General features: G+C 38.7%; 1 protein-coding gene across 12 annotated transcripts; it reads right to left on the bottom strand.

The window, feature by feature from the left end:
• Positions 1-11,398: 11,398 nt before the first annotated feature.
• Positions 11,399-25,700, bottom strand: LOC129261134 (uncharacterized). Of its 12 annotated transcripts, none has more exons than XM_054899186.2 (5): positions 25,451-25,700; positions 19,142-19,246; positions 17,395-17,600; positions 15,894-16,121; positions 11,399-13,408 (listed from the first exon to the last, which is right to left on the bottom strand). In XM_054899186.2, the coding sequence occupies exons 2-4, from the start codon at positions 19,210-19,212 to the stop codon at positions 15,898-15,900; spliced, it is 501 nt and encodes a 166-aa protein (XP_054755161.1). In that variant the 5' UTR covers positions 19,213-19,246; positions 25,451-25,700; the 3' UTR covers positions 11,399-13,408; positions 15,894-15,897. The 12 variants fall into 12 exon arrangements, with proteins under 12 accessions (XP_054755161.1, XP_054755160.1, XP_063955257.1 ...); XM_054899185.2 differs by having other exon boundaries at positions 15,906-16,121; XM_064099187.1 differs by lacking the exon at positions 25,451-25,700 and adding an exon at positions 19,911-20,078.

The following is a 25,700-nucleotide window of genomic DNA, read 5'->3' as shown; positions in this document are numbered from 1 at the left end:
TCGATGATGTCCTCATTCACTATTCCTTTTTTTTCTGGAATTATACGATATTTCAATTTTAATAAATTTGACAATAATAACCAATCTGGCTGAACCACAAAATATTAAAACAATGGTAATTCCATATGATGTTCAAAGAGGAATAATAGTTTCTGTCACCTATACCCAGTCTTATGGTTCACGATCTTTTTTTTTCCGCATCCCCTCATCTCTGGAACAATCTACCACAAAGTATAAAACAAGCAGATTCAACAGAGAAATTCAAATCCCAAATCCATGTTAAATACCTACTTTTTTTGTTAAATAGCCTTTCCCTTCGCATGGGAAGCCCCTCAACTGTCTATAGTCTAATGTGAACTATAATACAATTACTTTATTTCCCTGAAATTCCTTCCCTCTTTCTATTTTTTTCCTAAGCGGTTAGAGACATGTTTTGTGATAAGCGCTATATATACAAATAATGTTAATTATTATTATTACTATTTGTTGCATAATGAGACAATTCAAATATTTCATATATCATACAATGAAACACAAAAGAAATAGTGACTGGGTAATGTCATCAGTCCCCTCATTTGCATACTGACCAGGGGCTCGTTTCATAAAGAGTTACAACTGTTAACTTTGTCATTATGACAACTACCATGGTAACCTTGATTTTAATTGGCTGCTGAGCCCTTTTTCCATGGAAGTTGCCATAATGCCAAAGTTACAACAGTTGTAACTCTTTATGAAACGGCCCCGATGCAAAAGCCGATTAAGTGTAAACACGGTAAATAAAAGGAGGGATGCGCGCACATCCAAACCTGAGGAGTGTTTCATCATCATTTTTGTCCTCCAAGTTGTCAGATCTGAAGCTGTGGCAACCAATCACTATGCTGCGTGTACACTTATTGAGATCATTTCTCTTGCGACATACCGATTTGGTACGTAGTTATTGAGCGAAATTCGCACATTCTTTCAGAATTATTTTGCTTGCTTTCAAAATTATGGGTTGTGCTAGATCCAAAAACCATTCTTCAACTTTGGGGGAGTCTGAGGATCACCCCGATGCCACCGATTCCTGCTTCTGTTGGACAGGAATCCGAAAATGCTTCTCCAAGAGCAAAACGGTACATGTAGGACGGGAAACATCCTGACTTATTTATATTATTATTTCAGCAGCAGAGATATTCAGATCTATATCCCCTTTTATGTGTCTAATGTGATGCCCATAATCATTAAAAGTGACTGATGTGAAAAATTGACACGAATAAGAAAGGGTAGAGAATAACATTTTTTTTTTCTTTAGAGCCGGTAGTATAATATTAATGAATTTTAAATTTTAATGGTTATTCAATTTTTTCCATGAGTAGACGAAATGAATACCTTCAGGTATATTGTTCAAGGAATATATCAATGCTAACCCTCTAATTGTAATAGATTTGTCATAGCAGAGGCGTCGATCCCCACCAATGAAAATATTTTTTGGGGGCAAACATATCGTTTTGCCCCCCCCCCCCCAATAATTCCGCATGTTACACAGAAATCAGCAAGTGAGATTGAGATACACAACTCGTTCTTTGTTTAAAATCGTGCTCAAAATGTCCGCTTTTCAGATAGGAATATAAAAATTTTCAGCTCGCGCTTCGCGCTCGTATCATTTCTATAGCAAAAAACCCATACTTTTCATGATTAAATACTTAGGTGAATAGAATGTCCCGTTTTCAGTTCTAAACCTCAAAAGAACTCCCGCTTCGATTTGCAATAATCTTTTGTTGGATATATACCTTGTTCTTAATCAAAAACGTCCATTTAACTGTCATTTTTTTCAGATCGAAATATCAAAATGTTCAGCTCGCGCTTCGCGCTCGCATCTATTGTTCTTTTAGATACCCATCTTAATCATTGTTACCAAAAATGCTTAGAATATCAAACTCTCAGGACAGAATATAAAGAAATTTCAGCTCGCTCTCGGCACTCGCATTATCTGTGTAGTGAGATATGTATCCTCCTCATGAGTTACTACAAACAGGACGGTACCTTTTTCCTGTTTTCAGGTCAGTAAACTAAAAAAATTGAGCTCGCGCTTCGCGCTCGCATTCATTTGTTGGTGAGATATGTGTCTCTTTCTTATAAGTCATAAATATATATATATGTGTGTGAGGTTATACATGATGTACAACAGATTTGGCAACTCTTTTATTTAAATATTGTGGCAAAAAGAAGCTGCTGAAAACTGCTTATCTAATAAAAGAGAGCCAATGGAGTAAATTAGAAAGTCAAAAAGGGGCCTAAGCTTTCGATCCTAGCAGAATCTTCGTCGGAGGCAAAATGACAAACATATAAAGTGGAACAACCATAATATATAGACCACAAACAAGCTACAGCAACACTAGAAACAAGGAGACAAAAGGGGCATTAGTGAGTAGAGAAGACCAATCAGGTTAGTGAAGGGGATGAAAGAAAAGGAGTAGGCAGACACAAAGGGAAGTTAGTGTAAGTAAGGCCAGTAAAAGACCTCAAGCCAAGAGGGATTAAGATAATGAGGCAGGCAACATCAAACAGGATCTGGAACAAAACAGTGATAATGGGATGAATAACAAGAGAATTAGTGAGAGGTGGGTCAAACAGGTTACAAAGAAAGGCATAATAAACTGGTGCATAAGAGTGGGGGAAAAAAAAGGAAAAGAATGGGGAACAACTGATAATGTGCAAAAGACATATAAGTATATATGATAAAGCAATAAACAAACTAAGAGAAGAAGGTAAGTGTAAATATGTATCTATAAGTGATATGTATATAAATATATCCAAAAAAGAAATGTATATGAAAAAATATAAATACTCATATGGTGTAACTGATATTGTAATCCGCTAGGTGTGACGGGAAAAAATATAAGACTATATATAGTAGGGAAGAAAAAAAAAAAAAAAAAAAAAAACTGTATATGTGAAAAAGAGGAAGCAAATTGCCTAAAAAGGTAAAAGCAAATATAGAAGAGAGGGGGTGTATTATGAAGAAACCATAGTATACATGTAAATAAGCAAATAAGGTAAATTTAAAAGAGGTGAGTGGAGAAAAAACAAATATATATACATATAATAATTATTATATCGCCTGAATAAGGGAGGAAAAATTGGAGCTGAGCTTGTATGAGATATGGGAGGAAAGTAGAGGAAGAAACTATAATGTATTGTAACTATTCAAAAGAGCTGAGGGGAAAAATGATATGTATATATAAATTGAAAGTGGATAGGAAAGAATAATCAGTCGTTCCCCTCTTGGATGTTCAGGCCATGAGGTTGGGTGGTGCGAAGTCGTCTCATCCAGAGCTTCTCCCTGCTAGTACGGACTGAGTCAGGACGGGTACCTAAAGATTCGATGCCCTGTAGCATCATGTCAGTGATGGAGTGGTTGGGGAGGTTAAAATGGCGGCCAACTGGAGTGTCCAGCTTTGCTGTGTTGACGGTGGATCTGTGCCCGTAGAATCGTTTCTTGAGTGTGGTCTTGGTTTCCCCTATGTATTGTACCCTACAAACTCTGCAAGTGATGAGATATACAACATTAGTGGTAGTGCATGTGATGTTGCCCTTGATTTGGTGAGACAGGCTGGTAGAGTTGCTGGTGAAAGTATCGCCCTCGTGAAGGTGTATTTCACATATGATGCACCTGTTGCTGGTGCATTTGAAGGTGCCATGCTGTATGGGAGAAGAATGGTTAGTGAGGGAGGGCACTTCAGCACGAACAATGAGGTCCCTGAGATTCGGTGGGCGTCGGTATGCTAGAAGGGGAGTATCGGGAACGGCCTGTTGGAGACGATCAGAAGTGTGTAAAATGTGGTGGTTATCACACAGGATTTTGCGGAGAGGGGGTAGATTGGGATGGAAGGTGGTCACAAGCGGTATTCTGTTGGTGGTCTCCTTGTCACTTTTTGGTTTAAGAACTTCAGATCTGGGGAGAGAACGAACTTTGTTAATTGCCAGTTGGACTGCCCTGGCCCCGTGGCCCCTGGCACAGAGATGTTTCTGCAAATTCCTGGCATGGAAGGAAAAATCAGGGTCCTCGGAGCAGATACGGCGAAGTCTGAGGGCTTGACTGTAAGCGATGCCGGTTTTGCAGTGACGTGGGTGGCAGCTGGATGAGTGGAGGTACTGGTGGGTATCTGTGGGTTTAGAGTATAGGGTAGTGGTGATACCATTAGACTTTTTCTGGACTGTAACATCAAGGAAGTGGGTTTCCTGTTGGGAGAAATCAGAAGTGAATTTGATGGTCCTGTGGAAGGAATTGATGTGGTCAATGAATGTATGGAGGCTGTCTTCATCCCTGGTCCAGATGAAGAAAATGTCGTCTATGTAACGCCACCAAATCCATGGGCGACAGGGGGCTGAATCTAACATCTGCTGTTCCAGCTTGGTCATGAAGAGACAGGCGAATGAAGGAGCCATCCGGGTGCCCATTGCTGGACCGAATATCTGTAGGTAGTGCTTGCCCATGAATGTGAAGTTGTTTTTTGTTAGTACATGAGACATCAGAGATTTGATATCGCATATGGGGGGACTGGAATGGCCACTGGCGGCCAAGGCTTCACATGATGCTTGGATACCTTCGTCGTGGGGAATGCTGGTGTAAAGTGAAGAAACATCGAAAGTGCCGATGATCGCAGTCTCGGGTATCTGGTCCTTGATGTCATTTAGTTTCCTGAGAAAGTCTGGAGTGTCGTGGATGTAAGAGGGTGCACGTGAGACAAGGGGCTTAATGTGGTAATCAACAAAAAGGGAGGTGTTCTCTGTTGAGGAACCATTTCCTGAGAGGATGGGTCGACCGGGGTTGCCAGGTTTGTGGATCTTCGGGAGGAGATAGAAGCGGGCAGGTTTAGCATTAGTAGGGGAGAGAAATTTGTGGGCCTTCTCAGAGAGATGCTTGCGTTCTTTCATGTCATTCAGTGTCGATTGTATCTGTAGGGAGAAATTACAAGTAGGGTCAGAATCGAGGAGTGCATAGTGAGATCGATTATTGAGATGTTTCATGGCTTCATCGATGTACTGCTGGCGGTCCATAACAACGACGGCTGATCCTTTGTCTGCAGGATTGATGATGATGTCGGACTTGTTTTTGAGTGATGAGAGAGCCTGGCGTTCTTCTCGAGGAAGGTTGTCATGTGCTCTGGTGTCGAGGGTGATCTGTGGAGCGAACTTGGGATGAGACAGCTTGGATGTAAGTTTCAAGGGAAGGAACTCTATTCTTAGGTGGAATCCATGTGCTTTTCTTGTAGAAGGGCTCGGGATCAGAAGGGGGTGCATCTAAAAAGAACTCTTTGAGGCGTATCCTGCGATAAAATGTAGAGAGGTCTTGGCTGAGAGCTATCTGTTCAACTTCTGGTGGCGTGGGGCAAAACTTGAGACCTTTAGAGAGAAGAGAGGTTTCTGCTTGGGAGAGAGGGGAGGATGAGAGATTAACAACCAAATGGGGGGATGCATCATTGTTGTTGGTATGTCGTCTAAATCTGTTTGACCGTTGTCGCTTCTTTGTGAGGTTGCCTATTTTCTTGTTCCTGCGTTCAGTGATGAGAGACCTGTGTTTAGATAGATCAGATTCATTTTCATCATTATACTGAAGCCATTGGGTTTGGGTACAGCAAGAACGTAGTTCGTCTTCCAGGCTACTGATGTCAGCTGAAAAAGAATCAAGAGAAGCAATACACTGTTCAGAGAGGATGTTACTTAGTCGAACTGAAGCTCCATGTAAGGTCTGGTTCCATCGTTTGCGAAGTTCAGGTGTGAGCGTACCGAGACCGGGAGTGCAATGAAGTTGGAGGCCTGTGGGTATAATGCGAATAAAATATGTAATTGTCCTGGTGAAAAGAGGTCTTGAGGGCGTGAAAGAAATGTGTGAAAGAAATGGATGAAGAGAACAATGGTAAGCGTAGCTTAAATCAAGGTTCCCCAGAACTATCTACCCTTTTGAAAAATTGGTGATGCCGAAAAAATGTCTCTGCCGGGAATCGAACCCGGGCTCCCAGCTTTGAACGCCGGTGCCTTAACCACTAGACCACAGAGACAGATTAGTGGCTAAAGCGACCCCGATCCGATTGATCCGATCTGCCCTAGCCACTAACCCGTCTCTGTGGTCTAGTGGTTAAGGCACCGACGTTCAAAGCTGGGGGCCCTCTCTCCATTTCACTCTCATTGTCTTTGCCTCTTTTCTTCATGGTGCCTTCTACCTTCACTTTAGGCGTACTATCTTCTCTCTAAGTCCGATTGCGTAGTTGTTTCATATCCAACTTAGATTTTAAAAGATATCCTTCTCTGTAAAGCGATTTCTCGTAATAGGCTGTAAATGGCTGTATATTGGCTGTATTGGCTATGTATAGGCTGTATATTGAACTTTGCTTTTAACCAAACTTTAAAAACTTTTTACACCCTAGATGAGGTTAGCATCAGAACTCCTAGTAGCCAGCCAGGAAATGCCATCACGAGACGACGACGCGAAAACATCAGGGCGCGGGTCAGAGTTGCCGTATCCGTCGATGAGATTGCTGCTATGTATTTCATCTCGCAGCTCTGGACCTTCCTCCGGAACCCCTTCCTCGGTGCTTACCGGGCTGGCCCCCAGACGGTCCACGATGCTCTAATGGGGACACGGAAATATACGCACGTCGATGAGGAGAGTGCCGTGGTCGTCCAAGAAGGAGCGGGAGGTCATCCTCCAGAAGGTGTGTGGAAGAGGGGGAGGAGGTTGATTATCGATAAGCGTACACTGATAATGGGCGATTTCAAGTCTGGTGTTGGCATTTGTGTTGGTGTTAGTGTTGAAAGTTGGATTGCTTCCCCTAGCTCCAAAATCTATTCTGTGTTTGTAAAACTGATCCAGATCACATTATGGACATCTCACAAACTAGTGAGTGACTTTTCAGGACCATTTTATGTTTGGTGTTATACTCGTGTAAAAATTGACCTAACACCAACACCAAAAGGGCAGCACTGAACTTGAAATCACCCAATGACGATGATATTGGTGATGGTGGCCTTTAAAATGGTAGTGGTGATGATGATGATCACCGTGATATTGTTAGTAGGTTGCACGACGAACGACGGATGGATTAAAAAACACAGTAAATGTACTAAAAATGTCAGTCAAATGACAATGAACAGCTGGGAGGTCTTTGTCGAAAATTGATGAGCAGCTCTTCCTAAGTTTCGGAGCTGTCGAAGTATTGCAAATTATGTCATTTGTCAAGAGTCCAGGACGAAACTGCTGTTTTAATTTACCAATTTTCGAAAAAGACTTTTTGGTTGTTCATTGTCTTGAAGGGCATTTGACAATAAATAATATTTTCGAAGTTCTTGAATCCGTCGTGCGCCATGGAATCGAAAACTCCCTATTGTAAACGATGTTTAGAAAATATAACGGACAAGATGGGGGAGGGGTGAACTCAAGAAATTCATTTAGATTGGATAGAACATGGCAAGGAACATAGATAAAACATCCAGTATTTCAAGATACTATAGGTTAAGTAATGAATCGTTAAATAAACGTGTTTTTAAATGATTATTCCCCGGTTAAATCCAGAAAGGCATCCCAACCTCAGTAGCTGGAATTTCATATGCAACGTTTGTGGCATCATCTACGATGCCGGACTCCTAACATGCCTTATCGTCAAGGATCTCTTCATTGGGGAGGATGTAAACGGGGAGAAGAAGGAGGAGGGCAGTGGGGATGGTGAAGAAGAAGAAGAGGAGGAGGAGGAGACGGGGAGGGAGAAGTAGATGAAGCAGGGGGGGGGGGGGGGTGAGGACAAAGAGCTGGGCCGGAGCCGTGGGAGGAAGAGGAGGATCAGGCTCGGTAGCAACCATTCTCTGGGGACACAAGACATGAACCAAGTCATCTGCAATGTAGGCCTAAATTGAAAAATAAACTAAGCACGTTATGTCAGTACAGAATCTATAAAAATTTGGCCTATACATGTTCAAAGAAAATGGGGACTTTGCCAAATTATGAGGGGGGAAAAGCTGTAGTAAGCGAACCCCTGAAAAGCGAAGAAAATAAATGAAATGAAGAAGAAGAGAAAAAAATAAGAAAAAAGTAAAAAGAAGGAGAAAAGGGGGAGAAGAAGAAGAGGAGGAGGGGATGATCAGATACACTTAGAGAAATTTTGACATTATCTCTAGCCAATAAGACATCCTCACTTGTTTCCACATACAATCTGATGAAATAAAAAAGAAATTTGACAATTTGAATGATTGAATTGGTCTAACAAAGGGAATTTTTACATTTAGCACTTAATTGTTTAACGACATTTTTTGTTATCAGAAGAAGGAAGATCATTACTGATTACCCCCAAAAATTGTCATGATTACAGAGAAATACATGGAGGCGGATGTTCGATCACCTTTAAACTTTAGCACCGAGTCCCGAGTTTTTCGTCAATGGTACTATAGCTCATCAACGTACTACTGCGTAGAACGAGAGGAAGGCGTTACTGAAAATCACATGCTTTCTTGAAACTCTAAGATCAGGGGCCCGTTTCAAAAAGGACTTACAACTGTTGTAACTTTGCCATTATGACAATGACAACAACCATGGCAACATGGCTCAGCAGCCAATCAAAATCAAGGTTACCATGCATGGTAGTTGCCATAATGGGAAAGTTACAACAGTTGTAACTCTTTATGAAACGGGCCCCAGACTGCGTTCATCTTGTTGAGATGATATTAGTTACAACGTTCAAGATTGTGTAATTCATCCCCTTGGTGTTGGTCAATTATGACAACGAGAGTAGGTCCTTGGCAACTGAATAATATCTTGCTAAAATGAATGGAATATCATTGGCACCCCCCCCCCCCATGGATACGGGCGGCCTCAGAAACGTGAAACAAAAATCGGGAGGCGAGAAGGGACACACTTAAAATTTACTTATGGGATATGAACGAATTTGAGCCACATGAGGTTTCTACTCAACAATACACCCAAAATAATGATTCAATGGCCCAGGACCAATGAAGGGTCGTGAATCAAAAAGGATTTGGATAGGTGGGATCTGTCCTACAAGTCTCAGGATGAAATTACTTTGCTGTCATCCCTGAACATCCAAGAAGTTCTCAAAAGCAGAAAATTAATTTTGATAAAGTAACCCAGGACCAAAATCAAATCGAAACTAGTTGAATTTCCAACTGGTTTCAATTGGTTTTAACTGGAATACAACAATTTCCAGTTGAAACCAATTGAAACCAGTTGGGTAACTGGAAATCCTAACTGGAACCAGTTGGGTAACTGGAAATCTTAACTGGAACCAGTTAGGTATCTGGAAATCCTAACTGGAACCAATTGGGTAACTGGAGGTGACTTCTAACTGGAAAGGTGAGTAACTGGAAATTTATTATAATTGGAACCAGTTGGGTAACTGGAAATAAAACTGAAACCAGTTGGGTAACTGGAAATGACTTCCAATTGGTTAAATTTTCCAGTTACCCAACTGATTCCAATTGAAACCAGTTAATTTGCATATTATCTGTCAATGTGCACAGATTAATGTTTTATGTGATTCATCATCATTTACAATGTATCTATTTAATTCTTTTCCATTTCAAGTACCATACTTGTTTCAGATAAGTGTTTAGAATGCTTAGCAGTGAAAACCATATTCATAAATTTTTTAGATTATAATTAAAACATATTATAAGATAATTAGTACACCACTAACTGTTACCAAATGACATCAAATACAAATACATTCATTTGAAGATCTTTCATATAAATATATACATATGAAACTCTATTTTATCAATGCCCTTTACATTGGTATTACTAGACATATAACACTGCTTCTTTCTTGGCATGAGCAATAGTTAGTACAAATTCTAATTAATTTAATTTAACTGGAACCAATTGGCAACTGGTTTCAATTGGAATCAGTTGTTCCAATTTCCCTATTGAAACCAGTTGGCCAAGGAGCTACGATGGGAAATGGAGGAGAAAGTGGATGCTTTAAACCATAATATTAGTGTACGGAGGTTATACATGTGCCGCCATTCTGAACAAGAACGGAGTCTAGTTTTATGGCGAACAAATCAAATCCCCAACAAAAATACTTGGCCAGATTGTTCATCAAATTGCATAATTTTATTTCTAGCCAAAAAAGAGCCATGCAAGAATAAAGACATATTGGCCTATATAGTCATAAGTATTTTGTCTTATTTTCTTGTCTGGTTTAATACGATCGTAATCTTAAATTTTCCCTGGTGAAATGCACCAACACGCAAACACACACACACACACACATGAGCACCCTCACCAAAAATACACACGTGTACACTCACACCCACTCCCCTACCCACACCCTTCATTTTGCACTCCGAGGACGGAAAATCAACGGAATACAATGTAAGGCACAGATACATCATTATGTATTCTGTCCTCCGATGTACAACCACACCCCCCTACACACACACATTCGTAACTATAAAATCATAAGTGCAGCTGGCCGATAATGACACCCCCACCGGTATGAAGACCTGTCTACGCCAGTGTTCGATATAATGAATTTAATTATCAAGAATTGAATCATTAATACCAAGAAAGAACTTGTGAAGAGACCGGACCTCAAAATGAATTTGACAAATCACATACCAATCGAAAATATAACTACCGAATACTGCAAGGTTTATGCATTTTTACGTCTTGCCAGATGAGAATTTTGCCAAAGAATAGCCCCAATTACCGGCCTTCGAACGGGACTTCGAAAATAGGTTCTGTTGTGATTTTCACCGGCCTTAAGACCATGACGTTAATTTGAGGTTTTGTGAATCAAACCGATTAATATGCACAAAATATTTTTTTCTGTAGCTTAAAGAGTTTCCATTCCAACATCACATTTAGCTTCGGTCTGGGTCTTTAAGGGAATCCACGCTTTTTGTCTGAATTATGTCATGAAAATCACCAAGGTGGAATGCGTGCGCTCGCATGCAAAGAAGGGACACTCACTGATGTTTTTTTTTTCCTGTCAGATCTGCTAACGAAACGGAAACGGCCCTTAGGCTTTCCATGCTTGAGTCCAAAAATGTAGGCCTATGATGCCCCCACTGCTCCACTATACTGCCCAACTGTGGCAAAAGGAAGCAAGTGACACATCAGTCAAATTTGAGTTATTGGTGTTTCTGAAACACCCTTTGTATGTTGCACGTTCAGGCAAAATTTTGGGAAGAAGTGATTGTTCTGTGGAAAGATATTGAAGAAATAATGCTGTTTAATTGCATCAACGCCTATGTAAATGACGAACACACATTCCTCATTTACAACAAATTATACTTTTATAACTTGCTTCCTTTTGCCAAAGTACGGCAGTATAGTGTTCCGGTCTACTCCTTATCAATAATATATTGTTTTACATTTTAAGAAGGAAAATTGGTGTCATGCATATAACTGAAATAAAGTAAACAATTTATTAGGTATCAACGAAACAGAAAGAAATGAATACAATGAGCAATACTATATATACCTTATACTACATCATCATGAACGCGAACATAAATTTGAATAACTTAAATACTCTTGGGACTCGTATTGCCATGTAGTAACAAAGTGGTGTCCAAACATTTTGATCTGGTGAACATGCGCTGAACAGACATGGCAGATGTCACATTTACCTGCGCCATTTAAATACTGGACGTCATTTTGAATGGCATAGCAAGCGAAATCCCATTCTAAGAAAAAAAAAATCATTTTTTGTGAAAATTGAAAAAGGGTCCTTTATATATAGTGAGCTCTGTACAAGATTAGAAAGGGTGCGTTACAATTAACGTGACAAATATTATAATACAAATATATGATATACATAATATGTGTGTGCATATACTTAACATGCGCACCGAAATGTATATAATTATATTCTTATAGCTATTTCTAAACACTATTTCTATCAATAGAGTGAATACTTAGCATGGTTTCGATGTTTCAGTCCATAATATTGCACTTTTGCCCGGCTTTGTTAGCTTTCTGCATCGTTGTAGAGAGAAGGCTTTTAGAGTGGTCAGACCAGGGGTCGATCGCTTTCACGACACAGCTGCATATCTAAGTCGGTGAACATCCCGAAGTTCACACAAATCTTGTTGACTGCGTTACATCAATGAGATCTTCACCGAATTAGATGTCCAGCGGATTGTTTAAAGGAGTTTGTATGTCAAAACTTTTCATTTGATCTTTATCCTAATCATTTGTCAATACATACTTAAAATACAAGATTACACCCACAACAAATGATTATCTATATTTCTGCAGCTTTGTACTAATCAAAAGTTTTCCCTTCTAAATATAACTCATGCATCCATACGCTGGCTATGTGAACATAATATAAGGGACTAATATCTCCCTAAGAAACGTTATACAAAAATCGCTATTATACAAAAAGGACGTAAATTTATGCTTTTTATGGCAGGCTTACAGCAGCTTTAAGATCCATCATTACCAAATCACGTGAAAATAAGTGTCATTCCACAAAGAATTATACAAGAAACTAACAGCGTTTTTAAACCGATTACCCCACGTTAATTGACTAAACACTGTCGATATGACATCAAGTGCATGTATTTCCTTTATTGCGTCGCCGATGTCATAGAAACCTCAAACGATTTTTGAAGACCCAACTGAGAGGACTGCTGCTTTAACTAGGCCATTCGACGGTCGATACGAGTTACTAAACTACTCATCAAAACTACCTCAATACCTATATAATGCGAAACAGACGACGACAGAAAGAATAGATTGAACTATCATCTATAGAAAGACAGATTGATACGATAATATAGGCGCTCTCGTTCTGTGCGATATAGGCATCCGGAAAGTTCTTGCAACCGTTGTACACTTGCCACACTCATCATGCATATCGCCATTCTATACTCGGGATTGAAGGGGATAGTTCTGAAACGATTATTGCGATCTTGCTGAAACATTGCACTTTGCTGCTTGTTGCTTGTTGAAATTGACATTCGTGGCTGCGGTCGAGACATTAAGAGATTATCTTGGATATAAAGGATAGGAAGGCTTCACGGGGTCTTCGCAACGATCTCAGGTTGAACTGTTAGCTGTCGAAAGATGCTGGTGTAGGTTGTTTTTCATTCATGGAAGACAGTTCGGTTGATTTTCCGTTATCTCTGCAATGTACGCAGGACGGAGATTAAACCGAGTATGATCTGATCCGTCGATGGATGTATGATGACGCATTCTGCACGTGGTCATGGCCCCCTTGAGAACATTAATCCCTCCAAGCAACATGAAGACCTGATCATCAACATATTGCCTTACATACTGAAGACATGCCGAATATAAATCTATATTTCTTGTTTTGAGTTCAGTTTTAGTCTAATTCTCTTTGCCTATCTGGTTGTTTCATCAGTTACTGTTGAAACGCAAACGGCTTGGTTGTCCCATTACCTGTAACACACAACCAAAATATAAATTAATTGAGAACTTGTTATAAGACGCTCGCAACATTCTATTCACATTCCCCGTCACAAATTCAAATTCATTCCACAAACGCGTTAATCATCGATAACGTTTATCGCCATTCCTAAATGTGTTCGTGACATTTCACTCTTTAATCACTGAAATGATTTGGTTATCTAATATTTTTGACAATTCAATTCGATGTATATCATGATCATTTCGATTCTTTCTCACATTAAGGGTGGATCGTAAATCTCCAAACTTATTATTTCTTTAAGAAACCACGTAGTCAAATACCAAAGCCATGACAACCCCATGAATTTTGTAACTTTAAATGCCCTATAAGTATCCTGCAAGGCCGAATACAAATGCATTTTGATCGGCCGTAAGCTAAGATAAAACTCATAAGTTTAAAACTTAGAGTTTCTAAAAGAGTAAAGTTGTTTTGCTTCGAGGGGGTTGCGTGCGGAGTGTCTTTGCCCTAGGTCATCGGGTGTGTTGGGGCGGACATGAGTCAGCCACTTATTAAGGGATGTCGAGAAACAGACGTTTTCCTACCACCCCTAGGGGCAAAAAAGAACACACAAAACGCCCTTAAGGGTTTACCCTTCTAGTAACGTGTGTATAACCTGGTGAAAATCAACTGAACTTGAATCCTTTTCCTGTAAAGAAGGTTAAAGGTTTCCAAAGCTGAAATAAATGATCCATAAGGTCCGAAATCCGATTTTCTTCTTAAGTACCCCTAAAAATTAAATGAGTCTTAAAGGGCAATCAAACTCAAGATGTACCAAAGAAAAAATTATTACGTGCAAGGGTGTGCGGCATGAGACTGCTGATAAGTTTCTAAAGGATGATAATATTGATGATGATTGATGATAAAAGTGATTCAATAATAGATACATATAGTTATATGATCTGTGTGGCGCCAGAAAAGGACAACGGATTTTCTTAAGTGGAAACGATTAAGGATGAACATTTTTTAAATAATGTTTATTTCTGAAATCAAGGTGTGATCCCCTTCTGTTGTCTTAATAATAATTATTCCATTTTGGCATATGATCATGAAATTCTTATCAAGGAATTAGCCCGACTCGCAAATAGAAAGAGCTGTGTTTTTCAAAGTCAAGATTTCCAATTTGTTCTTGCATTATAGTCTTTTGCAATTTCAATGTAAACCAGGCCTCGAAGGATACAAATATAATCTCTTCTTCCTGTTAACATAATACTCCCCATCGTTATTCCACTTTACGTTATATGAATTATTTCGGCTGTTTCAAAAATAGAAATTACAAAAGGACGGTTGATAACAATACTTTGACAATAACAAGTTGTTCAGTTTCGGAGCCATCGAAGGCCAAATCTGAGTTAGCTTGAGATTCTAATTCTTCTGATTTAGCCATCAAATACTTCAGATTTTACAAACGCATATCAGAATGAATCTGATATAAGTATTAAAAGAATAAAATAATTGTGCACTAAGAGGACTAGGACTATGGAAAATGTTTTAGTTTATGGATAAATTTGCAAATAATGAAGGTGGTGGATATGGGTCAGAAGAACAAAAACCATGCTTCTAATTTGGGTTGTGTTCGTTGGAAATGAAAATGCTACATCACGTTTTCAACAATAGGACTACAGACCTGACTTCAAACATCATGATAAATTTTAGTTAATTAATTGAATCAAATAATTATATTTGTATCACTTCTGTCTGTGCATTTGAAGTAGGCCTAATTGCAAGTCATGACGTCTCAAACTAATGTGCATTAAATCCTAATCCAGCCAACAAATAGCACAATAATAATATATTTTTTTGATTAAAAGAATTAGATTGAAATTGGATCGATTCCGCCAACTGCAACTATAATTCTATATTGACTTCAGACATAGCAAGAATTGTCAATGTCTGCATACAGTATGTCAATTGCTAGAGTTTAATCTTTAACAGAATGTTACTGGAATACCGGGCCCAAATTCATACAAAAATGTAGAATCATCACCCAATTGTGTATTGTAGTCAATGTAATTAGGTGAAAACTACATAGACCTATTCATGCTTAATGAATCTGGACCCAGTTGGTTACTGTTGGCCCCAAGGCTAAAAACACCATGAATATAAACATTTAGTAAACTGGTCCATTAATTGAAAATAGAAGTATTTCAAGTGAAGGTTAATGGTAACCCTGATAGACTGACAATTTACATGAAAACAATAGGTAGGACAAACTTGTGACGAAATGGAGTGGATGGACAAACGGGATTGCGGGAGTTTTTCTTGATGCATTTTGTCATTGATTCTCACTGACGAGCTTGTTCTGAGCCAATCAGTTGCAAGAATTGCTGTAGCTTGTAACAGTTCTCAGTGAAAATCGCTGACTACCTGTTCCATGAAAAGCTCCCCCGAACACATGGTGAACTAATAAATAAGTAACTTAATAAGGAATCTAAGAAGCAAAAGCAAATGGGTATTTACCATCTCACTGACCTTCGTCCGGTACTTTGGTCTCTACCTCGTCCGGCCTCACAACATTGACCTTGATTGAATCAATCTCGCCCTTCATGTCACCGACCTCCTTCGACAAGTCACAGATCTTCCTGAGTAGCCCGAGTCTCCTCTGCATATCAGCCTTCTGCTGTTCCAGGTCTTGAACTCGCTTCTGGAGCTCGGCGTCGACCTCGGCCTCGGTGGGCTGCCTCTCCTCTGCGGAAGGCACATGAGAAGGTGAGAGATTTTTGTAATAGTTATATTGCCTTTACGTTCGTCAACGCCCCCAGAAAAACAGTATTTCCGGCGAGAACAACGAACGAAGTCCTGGAGGAAACCTAAACAATTTCAATATACTCAGTGGTGTAATGAGCCCAAAAAAACTGAGGGGCCAGATATGGCGTATCGGGAATTTTCTTTTTTAAGTTGCGTGCGATTACAAAAATCCAGATTTGTGATAGATTTTGACATAATATAAAAATAAAATAGTATTCCACCCTTCCCTCTTTCTTTTTCTCCTTCTTTTTCATGGTCGTATTTTTTTTTTTTTTTGGGGGGGTGAAGCGCCATCCAAATCTAACTGCATACATAATTATAAGTTGGTATTGACTATGCTCGTTACAAACTTTTCATAGTTATGATAATTTTGCAAGGGAGGTTGCATGTAGGTGTAAGAACTGGAGCTGTGTGACTTATTGTGCGAAAAGGGTGGTCCTCAGACCTAGTTCCAGTCCCAAGATTATAGTTGAATCGTCAAAGGGGCACAACAGAATGACTGGGGAAGATCAAGGTGTCGGATATGAAACCAAGGACTGATGTGGCCAACTTTGACAGCTGCGCACACAGGATAGTGGGTGGCTCTAATTGGTGGGGCCATGCCGGAGCTGACAGTGTCGCCAGGGGGATTGTTATAAGGGAAGCACCTGCCACGTTGGTGGGGCTAAAGTTATTGCTAACGCTACGTTCTTCCTTCAGGGTTTCTAACGCACCTTCATCCTGGTGTCTTTTCCTCTTGTCTTATTTATCGTTAAAGATCTCCTGCAATTCAAACAGTGCTCCACACTCTTTACTGGTGCTATGATTTTTTTATCGATATATGTTACACATTCTATTTCATATTATCAATACCTAAACTCTGCCCCTTCTATTTTACCAATAACAAATAGGCTACAGAAAAAATCTAATCATTCTAATTGGAAAAACCAAGCTTGTCTGTGCGAAACTATATTATGAGAATGAACGTAGTGTGAATCTCTTTTATTTGGAGGAATCAATATAATTAATTCCACTTCTCTTTTGTATTGTATGCATTTTAGCTGTTTGCGAGAGTCTATAAAAATACTATGTGTTGTTAAACAACAATTACTAAGTTTAACCAATAGATTAAGTTAGATTTGATTCAGGGTATCAAAACGACATAAAAATCATGTAAAAAATAAACCAAAGATGTACACACACAAAGAAGATGGGATAGGGGGAATACAACTACCTGAACTGTTTGCAGGCTCGGCTCCCGTACCTGCTCCCTTAACACTGTTTCCTTCTCTTCTCTGCCATGGCAACCACTTCTTCTTCCTCGTTGACGTCGAGCTAGTCTTTCCCTCTAGTTTTGATTCACCATCCTTTCCTTCTTCGGCAGCGCCCTCTCCGCTTGCCTGTCCTTCTTCGACCTTGCTCTCAGGTTCCGTCTTTGGTCTGTGACAAGGAAGACAAACAACCATGATGATACTGTTCAACTTTTGAAAACCAAAGGAAAATAAATACGAATTCTCCCCTCGAAGTTCCTTTTCCAGAGAATAAGTGAGCAATACGGTTTATCATCAAATTCCAAAGCCTCATGACGCATAAGCTTCATGTTTTTCGGGATCTTAGAGTGAGGAGGCGTGGTGAATGATCGCTGTAGGGCGTGGTCCTTGACGTCTGCGCGTTTCCGTTTCTGTTCTAATTTTGGTCGCTCTGTAAATACCCCTCATTTGACAAATTTCAACTAGTCCCACGTCTCTGTCAACCAATTCAGAATGAATTAATTTGTGCAACTAATCTGTACATCTTGTGGGGTTTTAGATGGCGGCAAATTGCATATATTTAACAAATTAATTTTGAAATGAAAACACAAATTTAGGTGGAACACTTGGATTGCAGGCATCATCTCAATAATGACTTAAATAATAAGCATTTTGTTGACAAAAAATAGGAAATGTAGAAATGTAATGTTGTATTGCGTATATTGTTACTGTTGTAAGTGAAATGAAAATTCATGAAGGTCCTCATGAATATTTTTGAAAATAAAAAAAAATTGATAATATTTATTGGTGATTAGGACTGAAAAAGTTTGGGCTCTTCAATTTTATTGATTCCTGCTAGGCAAAGTCGGATAACGTCATGAGGTAACATCAATCCTTTTCTCATTTTTTTCTTGAAAAGATTAGAAATTAGGGAACGAGCCGTGGCCTTTGCTTTCGTCATTGACATGACTGATTGGACGTGAACCTCTTTACCGGAAGAGACATAGAAACGAGACTTTAACGAGATTTGACTGGCGATCAGTCGAGTTGACTTGATAGGAAGGAAACATGCATTATCGCATCAGGGTCTACGCCAACTTACGGGAGGATATTCCTAATAAGTATGATGCGGCACAAGAAACATTGAAGGAACTGATCGAGTCACTTACACACAGAGGAGGGGAAGAATGTGATGATGTCTTTTTTTAGGCAAATGGGGAATGAGAGTCAGTGAGAAATTGTTGGTTTCTTCACATGTTTCATATGTCATAAGCGTTGGTTAAGTAAAAAGGTTATGATAAAAAAAAAATCTATTTGATTAAGTTCCACAGAAAGAACAACTAAAGATGAAAATAAGCTTTTGTAAAACATGTTAAGCATTCTACAAGTTTTCGATTTTCGTCTGTATTAGCGTTGAACAACCTTTTTCATAATAAATAAAAATAATTTTCCATAACCTAATGAGCACATATGTAGTTAACAACAAGCAGATGATTATGTCATGTCTATTATCGAAGTGTAATAGTTCTAAGACGACAGATTCCATAAACAATAACATTAGAGCAATACGGAACGTAGCAATCCTTCTACTTAACTTATTCAATATCCATTAAAAAATGATGTTGCTAGAGCCATGAAGTGCGTGGATATAGATTATGATAATACAGGCCTAATGTAAGAACCATGGGGATACCAAAAGAGAATGAACGGAATATATTAGTTGTAACTTACGGGGCTTCTGGGGCGGCCTCTGTCTTGGTTTCTGTCTTGGTCTCTTCGGTTGCAGCTTCTTCCTTAGTCATCTTGAAACCTGGTATGTTGTGGACTTCACAAGTTCTGTGGAATTCAAAAAGAATAAATATGCAAGTCATGACAAGAGGCAGAAATATAAATTGCGTTTAATGTTTAATTAAAAGGAGTCCATCACTGGATTCTACAAAGGAGACATTGGTCCAAGCAGCAGATATGCAAATATTAATTTGTCAGACTATAAATCAAACTTAACCAACGATACAAATGGGAAACAAGAATTTGAATATTCTGGTACACATCTGTGTTTTGACGTATTCACTACCGTTTTAGAAAATCTAGAAATTTCTCCAAGTTCAAAGTAATCGCTCTGTAGAGCCTCGATCAACAACAGCATTCGGGTTCCTATCAGGTGTAAAGATCAAAGATGGCCTTTAGAGGTTTGCCCATCAACGTCCACAGAAGCAAAACATCAGTATAAAAGCATTCTTAAACCTTCGAATCGAAGATCTTCTGGACTTCAATAAAAGTCGACCCAAAATGAAAAGAGTGCGAAGCCAAGTTGTTTAGTAAATCCTAGATGTTAGGACTGATAAGCAATGCGTCACCCAAAGCAAAAGAACCCAGTCAATACCAGAGCTGATTGAAGATATATAAACCTACAAGAAGAGAACATATAGCCGTAGTATTCCTATTGATGGCCGCGCCTATGAATGATCAAGTGGGGGAAAAGATTTCGATCTAATACAACCTGTGCGCGGTCCTGACTTCGCGGTACCCCCTTCCAAACTATTGCGATCCAGGAAGAACAGGAAGCATGCACTCGATGACTAACCCGATGTATACTGGCCCCAGTAGCACAGAACTTTTCAATCAATCGTAAATGTGAAAGGCTAATTCTGATTGGCTTATGGGATGTGTTTTGAACAAACCGCGAAGGCAACGATGAAGCGGATTGGTCATTGTCGTTTTGGCGATTGGTTGCAGAGCATTGTGTTACAGGAACCTTGATGGTTCTCCTGTAGGTGACACCCTTCCCTTCGGTCTTGGATGCCTGGGGATCTAGGAGTGATAACCCCTTTGTCTTCCAAGGAAGGGACCAAACAACATTCTTCCGGTGTTTGGTTCCTTCAAGGGTCATGAATACCAATGGGATGGGTAACGTTATGGATCGGTTATGGGTTAAGGAGACTGATAAAAAGATAAGGATAGAGTCACACAGCGAAACCGATCCCAGACCGACAAAATTGATTACGTTATTTCTGATGACATACTATCGGTCGATTTGAAATCGATACCGTTGATATGACTGGAGAATTATGCAAGGAGTGTTCTACAATGTCGGTTTGGAAGGCTGATTTTTTAGAGGTAGATTGTGTGTTTTGATAATGTACAACACATAATTCAAAGGTTACATACCAATATTGTACTGTGCAAGCACGTGACAAAATTATATGTATTCAGTTCCAGTTTCTTGAAGACTGAGATATCTTTCAGAATGGAAAAAGACTTCATTTTAGAAGTTACACATTCGATTCCTCAATTCTTGAGTGACGAAAGATCCGAAGAATGAGTTACAATATCGCTTCAGGGGTAGGAACTAGTTTGTTGAATACATTTCCTCATTTTCCGATCGTTAAGAAAGCATTATAAAGAATAGACACTTGTGAAAGACTCAATTAATGTAAATGCGAAAGGCTAATTTTGACTGGCATATGTCTTTTTAACTTTATCATATCAATTGACAAAAAATAATTCATTGTCATTTTCCATGCTTAACCTTTGTAACATAATTTGACACCATAATAAAAAAAAACTTTTCATGAATAATTCAAATTGAATTTGTTGTGTGTTGATAATCATAAGATGCTCGATTTGACGAATATAGGACTATCATAATTATTGAGGGTTCTGTTTCTAGCAGGTTGAAATTTTGGCGGACTTATGCGAACTCTAGCCTATATGACTAAAGCGTTTCAACGAAACACCGGATGTGGGAGGCTGTCGGAGCGGAAATACAAATGATACACCATAAATCGGGTGAACTTGGAAATAATGTGTTAATGGCCTCCCCCCCCCCCCCAAAGCGACTCACCCCTCACTGGCGGAAAACCTTGACATCCACAGCCAGTAAATCAATGTTTCCGTCTCCAAATGGAGGAACTTGATATTTAGCGCTCATACATTCACCAAAGTCTATTCGTCACTTTTTGGCACGGATAACAAGTATACGAAATGCGTTTTGTGTTTGGGTGCGTCGTTTTCATGAGCATAGTTTTTTGTTGTTCTTTTGCTTTTTCTTATCTTAACTCTTTTCAGACTTCCGTCCCATTACCAGATCACTTAGCTGGGTTTACAAAACGAAATATGTATTATGATTTGGTCTTTTTTTATTTTGTATTCATTTGTTTATTATTATTTCAAGTTTTCATTTATTTCAATCCGTTATTTTATTGTTATTCCTATTTGCATTCATATCTTATTTTTTATTTATTAATTTATTTATCTCATTTTTATTTCATTTTATTTCATTTCATTTTTTATTATAATGGCGTCTTCAGTTAGATTAAGGATTTTGAGAGATATAAGTGAAAATTTGGCAATCCAAACAAAATTCATTTTAATATTAGCAGAAAAATAATAAAAATTTTATGCGTACTAGTTCAGTTTGAGGGCTTACCGATTCCATCCAAGATGTTAAATAGTTAATCAGTCATCTGTACGTGTTTAGACTATATTATTGTGATTACGTGCAAATCGAGTATCGACATTGCCAGAGCATCCCCACTAGTGCAATTGGCAGGAAGAAAGGGAAGAAGAAACTATGATTAGTAATGATAGGAAGGGGTCTTTAAAACGGGTCGGGGGACTTCAAGCAAGCCTCGAGCAGGCATGGAGTCTAGCTGTCGTTTGCAATTTTACACAGGTTTTAAACATGATTTACAGGTGTCTATAAGTAATGTTGAAAGTCACGGACGTCAAGAGTTTTCCGACCAGAAGGTCAAAATCGTTATTCAATTTGAATGAAGGTCATTATTTTGCCACTCAGGGATTTTAGTGCATCAAATTAACGACATCTTACCTCCTATCTTAAGTACCCTACTGGATTATCTTACTTTATTTGTTTGTAAACAGATTTGCATTGGTTTTGACAACACAATGAAACGTTTTTACACTTCTTGAAAAGGTTGCCAAGCAGGGTGAAAATCGCAATAGGAAATGCATTAAAGTTTAAGACTCCCACTTGTTTTTTTTATTATGGTAACTAGCTTAACTTGGAAACGCCGAATAATAAATTTAATGCATTTATAAGACTTAATAAAGAATAAAGTACATGCATGGAGATCAATTTCAACCAATTTAGCATAAAATTCGTCAAATTCCGTCTTGATGACTTCGAATACAAATTTTTTGTCACAATCTATTAAAAAAAAAGTTAATTAATTTCATGAATTAATAATAAAGTCTTTATTTAAAATGAACAAACTATTCTTATATAGATATAAATGAATTAGTACTCTATGTTTCCATATTATAATGAAGCTATCGTTACATATTGATAATGCAGAAGGGCATCCATTTTGCTGATATCTTTGGCATATGATTTATATAGGCCTATCAAGGGGCGGCAGCAGGATATTTTATTGTGATGTGGAGGGGGCGCAAGATGACTATATGCTCCCAAACTTCTCTCTTTGATGCTTTTTTTAATCTCTATTCTATTTTCTTATCATTTTTTTTTCTCTTTTTGTTTCACTTCTTGAAAATTTGAAGTGGCGGTCATCCCTGCCCAACATATCACGACCCTTGGGGAATTCTAGATTCCTTCTACCATTTGCCCACTTGTAAGGAATTCTGATTTATCATTTTATCTTGAGCAATAAGTCAACAAATCTGTTTGTTTTTATGAAGGCCATAATAGTGTTCCCATCTCACCCCATCCCTCCGAATATCATTCGACATTAATCGGTTAAGCGACCGAACTGGAACCGACTGATGCGGTGGCTTAAAGCCAAGAGGAACTCATAGCCATATTTGGAAATCGGAGAGATAAAAACTTGAATCCTTCATTGACACGTCACGGCCAGCCATCCAGTGTGAGGGTGTGTGTGTGCATAATTCATGCATGCATATTTTAATTTTATATTAGTCACTTAACACACAGGCTTAGTGCGGGATGACGTGTCAAAGGCACAGATAACATTCGTGTCATCAAAATTTCGTCACCCATCGGGAAACGGTAGAACTATTTACAGAAATCACACCGGTAACTTAAAATATTCAATGTCTAAAAAATAATTGTTTTCAGTATTTACAAGTGGGCATGTGCCCATATTTTCCGGAATCTTTCTGTTGATTATTAGTTTGGTCGGCGGACATTGTTCCCCCACCCCGTAAATCCTGAATTCGCCATATCAATGATAACGATATGGTTCTTACTTGGCGCGTGATATTCATAATTCGCTGTGTGTTTCAAAGATTGATTATTTTCATAAGAAAATCAACGGAATTGTTAATTACAATGTCACTATATTACAATATTAAAGCACATACAAATGTACATAAGAAAAATGTACCACATGCGTGATTGTGTATAGTGCTGGACGATGGGGGTTGCTACCCCTGACCCTTTCAGCATTTTCAACATCAAACTTTTCACATGATGTCCTCATAAATCTGACCGATTATACTTTTTACAACCAATATGTATTTTAATTAATTACTAATAAAATAAAACACTTTTTCCCTCACTGATCGCTTCGTTCATTTGCAAGTTTTCATGTCCAACACGCATCCCCCGAAAAATTGTCTCATTATGCCCCTGAAGATGCTAAATCAAATATAACTATCCAGAGATGGTAACTCATTTAATGTAACTTCTCTCGAACAAACAATTGGAGACTGATCGGAAATTTCTAGAAAACAAATATCATGCAGTGTATTTTTTTTGCACCTCCAACCAATATATCCATTCATCGAATTCTGATACCAATTTATTTGGTTTCTCATCACTAAGTTTAAACTTATAAATATCACTACCCCACCCCACTTTGGGTTGTGCTTGATACCTCGTTCTCACCGTCATGAAATCCTTTACGAGCGCCATGATTGGCCTTTCGTGACTGATCGCGAAAATTGTTGAACTATTCAGAATATTTCTACGATCAATACGATTGCCATGACTAATCCGATATGATATGATACGATTTGATACGATCACTAGGTCTACTCCAAAATTAAGATCACCGTTTCAATCATGGCGCAAATCGTGATAGTGGAAACTAGGTATTACGGATCGCGACAATTAGAAAAAAAAAACTACGATCAATACCATTGCCACGACCGACCTCATACAATATGATACGATCACTACGAGTACTCCACGATTAAGAACATCCTTTCAATCGTGGCGCAAATCGTGGCAGTGGGAACTATATAGGTATTGACGTTTGTCAGAATCGTGGCGCCAATGTAATTTAAAAGCATATCTCCTATACAACACTCAACATGATGTAGGATTAACTTAATTATTTGAATTAATTCCTGTCAAATTATTTGTTAATCTTTTTTGAGATGGCAACCGGAAAGGAGGGCCTCGCTTGTCGCTTTTCATTACCAACATCAAAATAATGTATATTACGCAATACTATTTCCATTTCTGTCGGACTGCTACCTCCCCCCCCCCCCCCCCCTTTGCTCCCTTGGTTTCCTCTTTTTGGACAGTTGCAATCTACGTTTTTATTCTCGTTAGATTTTTCTTGACCACTGCAATAAGAAACACTACACGTAAATCTTCGACAATTTCCGTGGATTTGTCTCAACTGCAAAGTTAAACAATCTTTAGTTCTTAAAATTTCTCCAAGGAGCACTTCACACTGTAAAACCATGAAATTAAGAGGTCCATGGTAAAACGCATATACAATCTTATTTAAAAAGTTTAAATCTTTTTTTGTCCTTTATTTGGAACCTTGCGAGATTTTATTTAGTCCTTTAGAGCAGTTTTAGATTCGACGAGGAATTATTTAAGTTTTATTATGCAACCTCTGGGGTGCAATTGACTAATTTCATTATCAAGATCCCCAAAGCTTAAAAAGAGAACCCTAATCATAATCCTTGTAGAACCAGGAATTGTTCTAAAGGACTGATTAGACCACATTTGCCTCTTTGAAGAACCTTAAAAGGTTCGAAATACGGGACAAACGAAGGTTCTAACATTTCTAAGCGTGTATTTTTTGCTATTATGAAGAAGCAAGCTCTCAAAGTTAAGAAATCAAACGAAGAAGTACTTACATAATAAATCGAGGTATGATTGGTGTTTTGATGTCCCAGTGGGCACGCTCCAAGATACAGATAATTTCAATTCGGGGTATGTCCTCGCCGGGGCGCTTAGAAAGACTGGAACTAATGCACCTCAAGTTAGAAAATGGGGAATATTCGAGGGTGAGACAGCAATTTATAGACACCACCAGTTAGGAAGTATTCATTAGATGGTGTTTGGCACCTCTTCCCTTTGTGCCTGTAATTAGCGCAGCACATCTAT

Source organism: Lytechinus pictus, chromosome 5 (assembly GCF_037042905.1).
Source record: "Lytechinus pictus isolate F3 Inbred chromosome 5, Lp3.0, whole genome shotgun sequence".
Classification (NCBI taxonomy): domain Eukaryota; kingdom Metazoa; phylum Echinodermata; class Echinoidea; order Temnopleuroida; family Toxopneustidae; genus Lytechinus; species Lytechinus pictus.
The sequence above is the reverse complement of the archived record's forward strand: the minus strand, read 5'-3'. Positions and strand labels throughout refer to the sequence as shown.

Coding starts and splice junctions, on each gene's coding strand:
- LOC129261134 (XM_054899185.2), bottom strand. CDS start 19,212: ATGACTAAGGAAGAAGCTGCAACCGAAGAGACCAAGACAGAAACCAAG. Junction 17,601..19,141: donor GAGGCCGCCCCAGAAGCCCC/GTAAGTTACAAC, acceptor TCCTTGTCACAG/ACCAAAGACGGAACCTGAGA. Junction 16,122..17,394: donor CGAGCCTGCAAACAGTTCAG/GTAGTTGTATTC, acceptor TGCCTTCCGCAG/AGGAGAGGCAGCCCACCGAG.